This window comes from Amia ocellicauda, chromosome 1 (assembly GCF_036373705.1).
Source record: "Amia ocellicauda isolate fAmiCal2 chromosome 1, fAmiCal2.hap1, whole genome shotgun sequence".
NCBI lineage: Eukaryota > Metazoa > Chordata > Actinopteri > Amiiformes > Amiidae > Amia > Amia ocellicauda.
The window spans coordinates 29,259,144-29,273,819 of NC_089850.1; the positions used below are offsets into that span (position 1 = coordinate 29,259,144).

Consider the following 14,676-nt stretch of genomic DNA (forward strand, 5'->3'; position numbering starts at 1 on the left):
AATCATACAGACTGCAAAACTCCCCACTCTGAAATCAGTCTTGTCATTTATTTTGTGAATGAATCAAGCAAAAATATTAAGGTTCTATCCCCAAGAGAGAAATGAATTTACTAAGCCTAATTAGTGTCATTATGGGTAAATTAGCCAGTCCATAGAGGCAGCCCTTTGTCATGGCATATCAGTCCCATGATGCATAGATCAATCAATGGGCTCATACAAGTCATGAGAATAAGTGATCCTGATGATGTGCAACACACCGTCTTTTCATTTGATGTATATATATATATAAAAAGAAATTGAACACAGCTTAAAAAGATTACTGATTTTCTCAAACTATTAAATTGTAAAGATTTAGCACTGTTACCCTTATTATGATGATGAAATAATACATATATATGTTATCTTACACATGTTCTAAAGCATAATCTCATGTGAATAAGTTTTGGAAAGAATACAGTATTGTACATGATACGTGAAAAGAAGTGCACAGGTAGAAAGAATAACTGTTTATAGCAAGAAACTTCACTCCCTGGTGGAAACTGTGATGTATTTGACGTGAATAAACCATTGATATATATTTTTCCCATCTCTTCAATACTTTGGCAGCAGAGTTAATATTATACCTACCAGCCTACTGGGTAATTTCAAAAGCCAAGTCCAAATGTCTACTTTCAGAAAAGGACATTCACTCCCACAGCGACAGTTCTACTCTCAGAATGACGCAATGATGCCGAACCTGTCCAATACTGTCAACGTCTTAGTTGATGTGATGTTGTGTCTGAAGCTTCCTAATATTTATATTTTATTTTAGTGTAGCTCTTAGTATTGATTTACAATTAACTTCAGTTTTAAGGTTCCTAATATCTTGGAAACTCAGAAGAGCTTTGCAGCTTTACAGTGATGTGTTATTGTGCCCAAACCCAATTAAATGTAGATAATATGTTTAAATGAATCATGTAGTCATATTCTTGGTGTCTGTGTAATGAGGCTGCAAGGACTATTATTAGTGAGTTTACAGTTACAGTTTTCTTTTACAAAAACAATGGTGTTCATCAAGTTGTGTATCTTATTTTATTGTATAATACACGTGTATTGGACCTTAAAAATACATTTATAAGTTTGAGTACCTGTGAAATGATGCTGGGGGATTTTGCATGAAGCTAATTGTGACATTTGTGATTACCATCTATTCATATGTTTGGAAAATAACTGTACATAAGAACAGAAGAAAGTTTACAAATGAGAGGAGGCCATTCGCCCCATTGTGCTCGTTTGGTGTCCATTAATAACTAAGTGATCCAAGGATCCTATCCAGTCTATTTTTAAATGTTCCCAAATGTTCAGCTTCAACCACATCACTGGGGAGTTTGTTCAGATTGTGACAACTCTCTGTGTGAAGAAGTGTCTCCTGTTTTCCATCCTGAATGCCTTGAAGCCCAATTTCCATTTGTGTCCCCGGGTGCGTGTGTCCCTGCTGATCTGGAAAAGCTCCTCTGGTTTGATGTGGTCAATGCCTTTCATGATTTTGAAGACTTGGATCAAGTCCCCACGTAGTCTCCTCTGTTCCAGGGTGAAAAGGTTCAGTTCCCTCAGTCTCTCAGTAGGACATTCCCTTCAGACCTGGAATAAGTCTGGTTGCTCTCCTCTGAACTGCCTCTAGAGCAGCGATATCTTTCTTGAAGTGTGGAGCCCAGAACCGTACACAGTATCCAGATGAGCTCTAACCACGATTCGCACACGCTACTCCACTGCTCCGCTCCCTCCACTGGCTCCCGATACCGGCACGCATTCAGTTCAAGACACTGACCCTCACATACCGCTGTCTCGACCACACTGCACCAAGCTACCTTCAGTCACTTGTCTCTCCATACATCCCCTCCAGACCACTGCGCTCCTCCAGTGCCAGAAGACTAACTCTGCCTCCTCTCCACTGTCCTTCCTCCTTCTCATCCCTGGCCCCTAAATGGTGGAACGACCTGCCCACCGAAGTCAAAACAGCAGAGTCCTTGACCTCCTTCCGGCACTTACTCAAGATACATCTTTACTTGTAATATTAGTCCTCTATCCCTGCTAGATAGCACTTCACAGTTTTATTTGCTTCTCGCGTTCTTGATTGTTTTCCTCCTTGCTCCCTTTCCCGTAGCCCCTGACTGTGACCCAACATCTTGACAGCACTTAGCTTTCACCGTCCAGGATGTAGGACCTCACTTACTGTACTTGCTTGTTTAAATTGTAAATTGGAATTTGTAAAATGTATTTTGAATTGCTATGTTTAGATTAATTGAATTTGTAATGATTGATGCCTTTTACTTCACTGTATTTTTGCACTTTGTTTTGCACTTATGTTGTAAGTCACCCTGGATAAGGGTGTCTGCCAAGAAATAATAATAATAATAATAATAATAATAATAATAATAATAATAATACAGTCTCAACATTACTGCCCTTGTTCTCAATTCTACACGTTTGACAATTATACAAGTAATTACATTTGAAACAAATCATATTAGGCTGTGGGTTTCTGATTGATGTTGCTTTTTCCAGTTTCCATGACTGTAGTTGCAGATGCATACATGACCGCTGTGCTGTAATTGGACGCAACTCTGACGGAGATCAGGTCGTGCGCTTCTCCGCCACAGGGGGTCTCTGTCGTGCAGGAAAGCACCCGTTTCGAGGCACTGATCAACTTTTTCCCCCTGCTTCGGTAATCCGACACCAGACTAACCTAAAAAGCGAAGGGGTAGGATGGTTTCCCAACTTCATTTGCAGTCCAGACGTATAAAAGAGACGGGCTGAGGGAAAGGGAGATAACAGAAACAGCGCTGGCCTCTCGCTCCAGTCCCGCGGACCTTGTGCATTCCTCTTGAACACATCACTCTTCTTCCCCAATGACCTCCCAGCAGAAAGTTTCACTCTGCACAGGCGGATGGGTGACGACCTTTCTCGGCGGCTGCATGTGAGGAGGAGATGATGAAGAATCACAGCAGCGGTCCCCGGCACAAGGGTCACACCTCGAACCACAGCAGGAACAGCAAGGGCAGCCGGCTGTCGGTGATCGCCCTGCGCGTTTCCCCACGGAAATATGGTTGCTGCATGGCTGCGCTGCTGCTCTTCTGTCTGGGCTCCCTCATCTATCAGCTGAACGGGGGACCCCCGCACATTCTCCTGGAAGTCCGGCAGTACCTCGGTAAGGAGCATTTATACGGTCTGCGCTGTTTTACTGCGCAGGTCGAGGACGCAGAAAGAGTTGTACGCATTTAGTTGTGAGTTGGGGCTGCTTGCGTTCGTGTGGCGCGGTGGTCGCGTTCTGTTCGCGCAGATGTCCACAGGTCTGCGAGAGTCTGCGCGGCTCCACCAATGGGGGCGGCGGGTTTCTGCAGATCTGCGCAGAGGTGCGGGCATCTGCGCTTCCAGAACGCGGTGAAGACGTGTAACGGCAGGCTAGCAGTCGCGCAGCGCTGCCTCCTCGGCTGTGCAAGACTGAGCTTTCGGTCGCACGAATAGGGCCCCGATCTGTGCAGTGTCCTCTACAATGATGTACACGCATATTCACAGAAAAAAGCAGTTCAGTGATTTGATTGTTGTATAAATAAATTCGTACATTCTTACTTGGCTAGACTTGGACGTCTGGAAGTATCAGTTCAGGTCCACATGCTTTGACACATGCATATCTAAATGCACTTTAATATAATCTGACTCGAAATGCATATTCACTTCAATGTATGACGTGTATGACTCGTTTGCTATCTGCTTAGATCGCGATGCTGTTCCAATCCTGCAAGTGGATGACTTTCAAAAAGTAATATTCACTGCCATCCTGCTCAGATGCTTACATTGATCATATTCACAGCAGCTCATAGAAATACAAATCCAGTTTTTAAAATATCAATTGTATCTGCTTTGTCTTGGTGTTGAACAAACAAATCTAGTTCAATATTAGCTACTATATTAAGGAGTTGAATAAAAAAAGACATTTGCCATCGAAAATCAAGCAGGCTTAACATCATCCAAACTAAAACAAGACCAACAGGGTCTATAAAACATTCTCCTTTTATTTCTCCAAATTTTGAGTTATTGCTTAGCCTCTGTGGACATTGGAGTTTGTCCACATTTAGAAATAAGGACAGACTGTTATTGGGAATATTACTACACAATACAACTCAGTTCATATTGGCATGATTTCAGCTGTCAGGAAATTCCATCCCCATCATGTCTGAATATTACATAAAACCCTGAATCTGAAGCAGAAAATCTAATCTTGGTGGTAATCCTTGCAGTTAAATTGTTTATTAGTTAACTTATTAGGTTATTAGTGAATTAGAAAACAAACACATGGAGATGCGTAGGATATTATTTCTTTCCATTCATCCTCACATTGCACACAGGACATTTTTCCTTCCTTTTGTGAACAATGAAAATGTGCCTCTGGACTTTAGGAGCAAATATCCATATATTCTTGTGATAACTTTAGTCTACACTAGGCCTCAGGTGTTTGTGTTTCTGTAGTTCATATCATGCGGCACGAAGTCAAAAATGTCCAAATTTTGAATCGCCTGATTGATTTTTGTAGTTTCATCTGGTTTCTTGATATTTCTTGCATCCATAGTGTTTGAGCCTATGAGACTTGCAGAAAAAGTGATATATGAATTGATTCTCATCAAATTTGATTGCTGCATGAGAATTCTTATATGCCTGTTCCTGCATGTGTTTTCATTTAATCTACCAGATGATTGTTTTTCTTGATAAAATAAAGTAGTGTAATTACCTTAGTTGTTTTTTTTTTCCCTGAAATTCCCCTGAACTGTGTAAATCTTGCTGTGTTAACTTGTTTGATTTCCTATGTTTTTGTTTGCATGTTAGGCTTCTTCTGCATTAACTGAAAGAGCAAAATAACTTTGAAGTTTTTCTTGTTCTGGGACTATATTCTGCCAAAGGGGAACAAACATTCAATGCAACATAAATAATTGTGCCTTCCCTGGAACTGTTTCCCTTCTCTTGCATATTTTGAGTCTGGCCCTTATTGTATGATATGATACAGTGGGTATAACATAAATCAGTTCATCACTGAATCCTAATCCCTTTGGTCTTAGCCTTGGTCTAGGTCAGGGGTTTTCAAACCGGTCCTGGAGTACCCCCTGCCCTGCTGGTTTTTGTTCCAACTGAGGTTTTAATTGCTTAATTGAATCGTTAATTGACCTAACAAAGCAATATACCATTCAATTACATAATTAAGACCTAGGTTGGAACAAAAACCAGCAGGGCAGGGGGTACTCCAGGACAGGTTTGAAAACCCCTGCTCTAGGTGGTCTCAATTTATTGTATTCAGTGGAAACTAAAGCAGAATTGTGACACTGTCATAATGCCAAAGTGAACTTAAACATAAAAGAAATTTAAACAACCATTATACAGGTAAAAGCTGTAAAAGGCCTTTTACTATTGACCATTTTCACACGCATTTCGTATAAGAGCAATATTTTATCGATTCAAGAACAACGGATTTACCTCCCGGGATGGGTGAGAAATGAGAAATGTCATGCTTTCTGTAGCTGGTGTTGAATTGACTTCTAGGGATTACTGTAAACCCGCTGTATTGCTGCTTGCTCCTTCACACTCTAGGGAACAGGCAGGGTTTTGTTGCCCTGAGGAGTTTGTCTGTCACTAAACGTTGAACTGCAATCACTGACCCATCAGAGTTTTGCATGCTCTGCATCTACTGTAACTTGTGTTTAAGTTGAGAAACCACCTAGCTGGAGCACTAGACACAATGTATTGCATTATAAACTCTCTCAGGTGGGCCAAAAATCTGTAGTTCGACTGCATTGTATGGAATTCATGCAGGATTTAGAATTTCAGTCCCTTGGCGTTCCGGGATAAAAGAATGATTAATGTGCCGAAGCTAGTGTCTGCATTTTTTAATAGGAAACAATGGGAAGCATTTATTCAAATAATTTGAATATAGACATTGCTTTCATTTTTAGTTGGTGGATTTGGTAGCCTTATAGAACACACTGAAGTAAGATTTGTTGGCTTAAAAGTATTTTCCTTTAATATATGCTGAAATTAAAAGGTTTAAAAAGCAGCACACAGTTCAGAGAATAATACTGCCCTTTCTTTTCTTCTCATCATTTAGCTTTCTTCACTGGCTTCTTCATAAACAGCCAAGACATGTTGGCATACATTGTCTGTATTTTGTCACAGAAATTGACTCAACTGGGTTGGCTAAAGTTTCAGAAGCCCATTCCTCCTACTGAGTGATATTAGCCACACTGAGTGCTGCTGGCCTCTGCTGAATCTATTAAGACAAGGGATACACCAGCATGTTGTTTATGAGCATTATCTTTGTGCTACAACTCAAAGATCTCTCGATTAATCATCTGTAGTTAAAGTGTTATGACTTGGGTATGAACGCACACAAAAATGGCAAAACGTATTTTATTTATTTTCCCACGAGACATTGCAAGGTGATAAACTGGAAATTATTAAGGAACAGCACAGCTTATCAACAGAGGTTTACATTCCACAGTTGTCTTATTAGTATAAATAAACACCCCAGCATGTGGTAAAACTGTTTACAGTGGTACGAGCACATTAAGAAGCTTTGCATGCATGGATGATAACGTCAAAGGGACACTGCAGTTGTTGGGAATTGGTGTGGGCCAGAGAGGCATTCATAGACTTTCTTTTTAATCTGATATCAGAATCATAATTAACCTCTTCATGACTGTTGCACTTTTGGAGCACAACCTTAACCAGCATTACAATACAGTATGTGTTTCTGACACTAACCATCATATTACTTATATGGAAATGTATGCAGGAATATGTCTAACCCTATAATTTTAAGCAGGTAAGGAACACAACAGATTTGCAGTGATTACATTGAAGTCACTTGTTTTGGTGAGCAAGAACGTGATTAATTCAATATTCCTGTGGGTCTCTGTGGAGGCACAGCCTGTGCTTATGCCCTTCATATGAAAATTCATCAACCTTGTGTGAAAAGACATTCTGCTGACATTTGAATGCAAACATTTGTCAATATAATACCATCCTTGTTAGCAATCACAGTTGAACATACTTTGGGGATTCTGCCACACCTTTCATTGTGTATTGACATTTATAGGCATTGCTATATTTTTTATCACCTCCCAGACATTATTTACATTAGTTCCACTCTATTGCGACTTTCATTTTCATGTAATTAAAAGACTATGCTGATTGTAACTTGCTTAGTTCTACATCGGTGAGCTTGTGAGGTGTCCCCCTCATTGTTAATACCAGTGTACATGACAGGATGAGGCTGTGATGTTTCCGAGAGTTAACACTTGTCAGTTTATTCTAAGCAACTTAAATATGAAAATATTTGTGTGGATCAAAAGTATATTTGTAATAGCTCATTTAGAGGGTAGGGGGTGGTGTCGGCATTGATTCTCTAAGCTGGGAATTCCTAATTGGCCAAAATAAACTTGGTCAGCTCATTGTTGCTTGTGGATTCCTAGTTGGCATGAGCAGAATTTCTGGAAACAAACAAATGGTGATTTGGAGGCAAGGACTGAGTCGACAGTGATCAACACACTACAAATCTACAAGCCTGAGCTGATTGACACACTTGCTGCTTTTGGATTTGTATTTTGCAGTAGAAAGATTGTGTATTTCAAAAGGCCTGCAGTGGTTTGAAAGTTCTCTGCTGTGTCAACCAATTTGTGTAATGATTTTGATTTGAATAATTGGGAACATTACTGATAATGCCATGTAAATTATGAATGAGCAATCTTGTTAGAACTGCCGTAATGTTATGTGAACTTGGCACACCTGCTCAATCACATCTTAACTTCCCCTTTGCGAAATCAAAATACACACACACACATATATATATATATATATATATAATTTTAACCCATATGCCTGATTGATTAAACTACAAGGAGCTCCCCTTGACTTGTTCAGCTGGAAAGATTTGTCCTTGGGAAGAGATGCAAGGAAAATTGTAGCTGTCTTGTGTGTCTGTGTGGCTTAGAAATGTGTTTTTGACATTTCTAAGTGATAGAAATAAACGATTAAATAGTGCTAAGCTGTTGAACAATGAGCGCCTTTTTGTATTTTTAAAATTTAACGTAGGCTAGTTGTTGGTATTGTAGAATCTTTTGCATGCTGCCTAATCCACCCTATCTAGATATACAGTGTATGTGTATTGACTGATATTCAAGCTGTGATTAAAATGAAGAACTGCCTAAATCCAGCTGCCTTCTGCCTGTACTCTCTAACATATCATAATTTGTACCTCAGGCCATGTGCAGCCCCATTCTGCAGTACATCAGTGCTACATTTTTATTCTTCGGATTCTTTTTCACAGCAATACAATACATTATGAGAAAATGGTTTGTTTAATATCTAATTTCACCAGAAAAGCAGTAACTGGGGTACATTTCATTGTGATAGTTTTCTATAGTTAGTTATTGTCATTAACAACCACACACACAAAGGTGACTCACTTTTGATGGCACAGCCAGAATGCCAGATAAATGGAAATGCTCATCCTGAGAAGAGGAGATTGAGAATTGTTAGCCCGTAGTCGCACTTTCCCCAGTTCTCTTTGGGCCGTATTCAAGTAACGACTCGGTTTTAATTCTGCTTACTGGGAGATGCGCTGAACTGAACTTGGCACACATAATACATGTGACTGAAGGAACTGAAAGAATTCAAAATATTGTCACTGTCTCAGAGTCTTTAATGTCGCACTGAGTTATTATGATGCGGGGGAGTGGAGAGGCTGGGTCACGGCCTTGATCCGAGACAGAAAGGAAATCTTGATGATTTTCCCACACAGGGATAAAACCTTAGCCTTCTTTGTCTTTGAAATGAGAAATCAGTTGCTAATGCTCGAATCAGAAAATAAAGCATACATCCAAATCAACTGCCAAGGGTATTTGCACACTGAACATTTTAAATGGGAAGGACAGAATTAAATAAATACTTTTATTGTTCAAAGAAGAAAATAGTAGACCTGGCACCTCGGCTCTCCCAGGGCCTTTCCTGTTCCTTTATCCTCTCCAACCAAATGAGGAATGGTTTAAGAGAGAGGGTTTTTGAAGGAGCCTATGCAGATCAGATACATCCCTGCAGGGAAACAACATGAGACGTATTCAAGACATCCGGTATCTTCCCAGTAGATTGGCTCTGTAGACTCGCCGAAGATTAATACACTTGAACTCTTGGTTCTTCCCTCTGCAGCAGCAAGTCAGTGTGTAATGAACTTTGAGATATGAAATAGTTTTATTTTTTTGTCAGTCTTCTTTAAATTAACTGTTCCTGAATATAATACTGTTTCAAGTTTTGCTGCATTTTAATGGAATAAAATAATTGTTGAATTGGCTACTCTTTAGTTCAAAACATGATTGTTCTATCTATTGTATAAGAAAAACGTTTTGATAGATCTGATTGAACTGACCTTCTTTCAAACTGCAGAACTACTAAAAACAAATCCCCTGAAAATTGGGGAATTTGTGATTGGTTAAAATAGTTAAATACGATTCATATTTCCCTGCAGTAATACTAGAATGTATTCCTGGCAAATCTACTATAAATCCACTCTTAAAACAGGGTTTGTTTTGTCCTGTAACGTTTTTTATTGCACAGTGTATGAGATGCTTTTCAAGTATTAAACGCATGTTTTCACTAGGTGTTAATTTCAGTGTGGAGTTAAAGTTACTGTAGCAACGAAGTGCTGAAAGGTATGGAAAGATGCTGATGAGTTAAACATGGAGTTGTTCCATCAAAAACATGAAATTCCACACTTCTCCATTCCTCATGCGCCATGTACCCTCCCGCTTCTGAAATGGGAGTACATGATGTTTTGAAATGCGTTCATCTTGGCTCTCACTCATCAGCTCTTTGGGTTGGTGAAACTATGAGGTGTGGTGACCTCCAGACTGCCAAATACAGACTCGAATGGGACATGTTTAAAAGCGTCCATCCTCCAGAAAGTTAAGTTAGATTCTAAAAGTTCAAGTTTTGTGCAATTTTATTTTACCTTTTATTTACTGAACAGATGATTGATGTTAACAGGCAGCAGTGAGGAGTCGTGGTCAGGGCTCTGGACTTCTGTGTGCAAGAAAAAAAACAAAAAACTGCTGTATAAATGGGTAATTGAATGTATAAAATAATGTGATATAATGTAAGTTGCCCTGGTTAAGGGTGTCTGTTAAGAAAATGAATAATATAATTACATACTTGTCACCTTCTTCTATGAATCCATAAAATAGACATTTCTATTATTGAAAATAAACTCTTTCTAACAGTAGGTAATTATGATGCCATGAAAGGCAGAGTTATCGTAGGAAGGTAAGGCAACATACTCCACAGATCCTTTTATAATCACTCACCTACAATCCTTTTTAATTGTAAAGAACTATAACACAAAAGTGATTATGACTTCACCTATATGACTAGAAGCTCAACTGTGGATCTAATGTGTGGTATACGTTTTGTCATCCAAACTGCTTTCATGTGCACTTTTAAAGACAACCAAGTGGTTTAACTCTCAATCTATGCTTGTACAGATTTTTAGGGCATCTTTTCTGCTACATTTTCATCATATGCAAATATGTAAAGGTTTGTAATTTGCCCAGAGCCTCAGCTGCTTTTTCAGCTTCCACATGGCTAGTGCTCCCTCATTGAGGTTTCTTAAATGTGTGCCACTGTGGGTGGTTAGTGTCTCTGATGTGGGTAAGGCAGGGTTGGCAGGAGGTGGTTGTCCCTATACTTTTGCTGGGATGGGCTATCTACAAGGAATCATGATTTCACCCAGTGAAAAGTAACACAAGTGTCTTCATTTAAAAAAATTCCCCCATCTGGCCTGCTGTAGCTATGGTTTGATTTTGCTGATAACAAGTACATATTGTGGTCTCATGCTCCTTTAAAGTGAACAACCTTTAAAAGTCACCTGCCCTGTAGGCCTGTTTCATGAAAACATAATACATTAGTGAAAAACATTGTTTCCTTACTAGTGTTAAGATGTAGCGTTGGTTTATGTTCCTTACTGCAGGTCTAACTTTAGTGATTTATAAATACATTTATCCCTGCTGTCTCCACTCCTGCCCTGCTAAAAGACGTGATTTGGCTACTTCCCACACAGGGAGCGACCCCACTACCCTGAAACTCCTGTCTCTCTTTCAGTTCAGAAACCGGAAGCTGTTGACCAGACAGTCATGGAAAGTCCATGGATTTCATGCCTCAGGGAGTTCCAGCACAATATGCTCTTGCACCTCAGGACCAAACAAATTCTAGGTTATTTTTGAAGTATAAAATGTATTTGGTTACTCATGAGTGAATATCTGTCATGTCAAATTTGTGGTTATTCACTTGATTCTGGTAGAGCACCAAATTGACTTAAACAAATAAGTAATTACATTTTTGTTTAATTCCATGACATTTCTTCAAAGCATGTTGTTAATTCTACTTGGCAACAGTCTGCAAGATATACATACTATATTATTATTGTATTTCTTAGCAGACCCATACAGTGCATCCTGTCCCAGTACATTTGTAACATAGTTTAACTCCAGAGAGAAATATTGGTATAAAACATCCATTTTGTACAGACCAAATGTGAAAGGATATTGAATAGCCAACTATTAAATGGCTTTCCAGGTTAATATTATTGTAAGCACTCTTTCTAAATGCTGAACCTCCCAATCTGGTAAGTGCATTTAGTGTTTATTTAATCACAATAACAAATAAGGTTCAAAATAGAAACTTTAAATATACAGTAGGCAGATATAATGTAGATGCCCAGCCCATGTTGTTTAACCACTAGTTACTAGTTAGGAAAAATGTATGCTGTGTACTTTTCAAGTTTTATGTCCTTGGTCTTTCAGCAGAAATGTGTTAGAGACCAGTGCTTTTCCAGGATTCCAGTTCATGTCATTGGCTTAAGTGTCAACAATGTATTTTTGTTTAATCTTTTGTTTAACGTTTCATTTTTGGAAAGGCTTCTCTGGATTGTGTATGCAAATAATGAACAAGGAATGCATACCCTTTAACAGTAAACAAGTTTTTTTGCTAGCAAATATTTCAATAATTGTGAAATGTGGTGTTGATGATTCTTCAAAAAGAATGAAATCCAACAGAGAAGCTGATTTACAGATCTAGATTTAAATAAAATTAAAGAACAGACAACTAGAGCTGCCAAGACTTTGTGGTAAAGAAACATGTCATGGCTTTATTTAAACATATAGATTTTTCTTGCGGTGGGTTATTGTTTGCACTGTGTTAATTCATTATAAATACATGTCAGTTATTTGTGTTGTCTTAAAATGCAGAGGCAGTAATATATGGCACTCGACATTAAGTGACAACTTTGATTTTCTAAATCCAAATATATATACTGCAGTACTGAAACAACAGGAAGTATAGGGGCCTAATGTTTATCCAGTTTTGTAATTCATTTAAATGAGGAAAGCATTTTTTTTGTAACCTGATAGAATTAATAATAAGCAGTAAGCACTAATACAAACAAGCCTGAAAGAACAGTCAGACTTATTTTTAGGATAAAAACATGATTTTTTTTATGCTGTTTCAAAACATGCTGTACTTCATTTGAGAATTAGGTTTTGGCTTTACATACTGCAATATTCTCCAACAAGTACATGGCTCTGTAGTTTTGATGCTGAACATTTCTTAGGGTCAGTTTTTTTAAGGTAGCATTACTATAATAAAGCCACCATAATGTACAATAAAACCAAACCGGCCTGATTCATGTGGCTAAAAACCAATAGTATAGAATAGTAACTGGATGTATTTGGCTTTGGAACAAACTAAGATTATATATTTCTGAAGATTTTGAATTGCCTACAATCCCATCTAATTCACTGGGAAAGAAAGTATAGGCATTCCTCACAAGACGGTGTGTTCAGTGTCTAACTGGCTCTTATTCGCTCCATCGGTTTCAGAAATGTGTTTTGCTTCTGTCAATACAAACCCTAGCAGCTATGCTCTATATCTTTCAGAATAGTCTAATAAACCCTCTTTCATGCAACCCTAAATTAATTTGGGGAAAGAAGGTAACAAGTGAACTGTAGAAACGAGCAACATTGATTGCAAAGTCAATGTTGCTTGATTTTGGGCCCTTGATCAGGTCAAACTAAACTCTGGTAACTGTGCCACTCAGCAGCTGGCATCACAAATGCATCATCTGTACTGCAAGTCTCTAGCTTTTCTTTTGCCTTTTTTCTTTGTGGCCCTAATGCCAACTTGTGTCACCCAGGGCCTGGAATAATCGGTCTCAGGAGAGAACATATTGCTCCTAAGATGTATTTGGCATCTATCTAAACCACAGACTGAATGCCCAGAAAAGACAACTTCCTACGGTCAGGTCTGAAAAGGCCTGGCTGTGCAGTAAGGTTGGAGGCTACCCTTCATTAAAACTCTGCATTTGTAAACTTAAAAATAATTTGATAATGACTCATTATGCTGAACTCTGTATTATTTATTAATATGATGGGATGAAACTTTTTTTTTTCGAGGCCACCCAGTCTGTAACTTAAAATATTGCTATACAATTTGTCAGAATGTGTTATGTCTGGGAAATTGTCTCCTTTGATCACCTTCTCTTTATTCTCTTTCCAGATGTATTGCTTATTTTCAGTGTATAGCATGTATAATATGTAACTTCAGAAACTTTTATGTGCTAATGTGACTTAATTACTGCAAGATATAGACTATTGAAGGGTGCGAGTATCCATGACATTAAGCAGTTCTATATGTGTGGTCTCTGCCATACGTTCTTAATACTGGTGAATACATTGACCTAGTGACTGAAATATCTGTTATATCATCTTGCCCCAGTGTCTATTACAAAAAAGGAGGAGTGTACAGGGTTTAACTTTTTAAAACAATTTGACATTTATCACTTTTATGACTTTATTACAAATTTTGCATGCCAATGTGTCCGTAGGTATTAAAACCTGTGCATATAACATTATTTAAACTTAACCCTGAATTAGTGTACACAATTGCCCATCAAACATTATTTTCAAACAGAAGTTGGGCTGTTTGCAGTAAGGAGTTAGTGGACTTCCTACTCCTTCTTAATGATGAAACACAGAGCAAACTCCCCGGCCAGGTCACTGAACTCTCCTTACGTTGATTTAGAGTTGCCTTTGTTGAGATTCTGAGAGTATTAAATAAGCAAGATAGGCCACTGTCTTCCTCTTATTTGTGATCATTCTTTATGTTCTTACTTTTAAAAGAGTAGCCTTTTCATTTTAGCCTGTAACCCTTTTTAAATGAACAGATATACATTTACAAAACTGTGACGTTTCACGTCGTACACCCAAAGCATGGGACAAATGAATGGTACATGGCTGTGTTCAGGCCAGAGTATGTGTTTTCTACTGAGAAGACAAACAGGTGGACCCCTGGGGATAGGTGTGTGCAAAATTTGTCCAGGAACATATTAATGCCTCGCTGGTATCCTAAAAGAACATAAAAATATAAGAAATCTTTCTGCCTAGAACATACTGTAATTCCTACTGAAAAGCAGGAAATGCCTAGAGATGTGATGTATGCTTCACTTGCATTAACATTCACTTGACAGTACATATTAAGTTGAATAATGTTTTCTTAAAAGCAATCAAAACATTACAATGCTTATACATGTTTAAGAAGCTTTTTAAGCTT

General features: G+C 38.4%; 1 protein-coding gene across 1 annotated transcript in view; it reads left to right on the forward strand.

The window, feature by feature from the left end:
- Positions 1 to 2,678: 2,678 nt before the first annotated feature.
- The window catches only part of LOC136747845 (uronyl 2-sulfotransferase), an 84,439-nt gene continuing 72,441 nt past the window's right edge, over positions 2,679 to 14,676 (forward strand). The window contains exon 1 of the mRNA XM_066701101.1: positions 2,679 to 3,187. Coding sequence (XP_066557198.1) covers positions 2,968 to 3,187 — 220 coding nt within the window. The 5' untranslated portion in view covers positions 2,679 to 2,967. The remainder of the gene's footprint in view (positions 3,188 to 14,676) is intronic.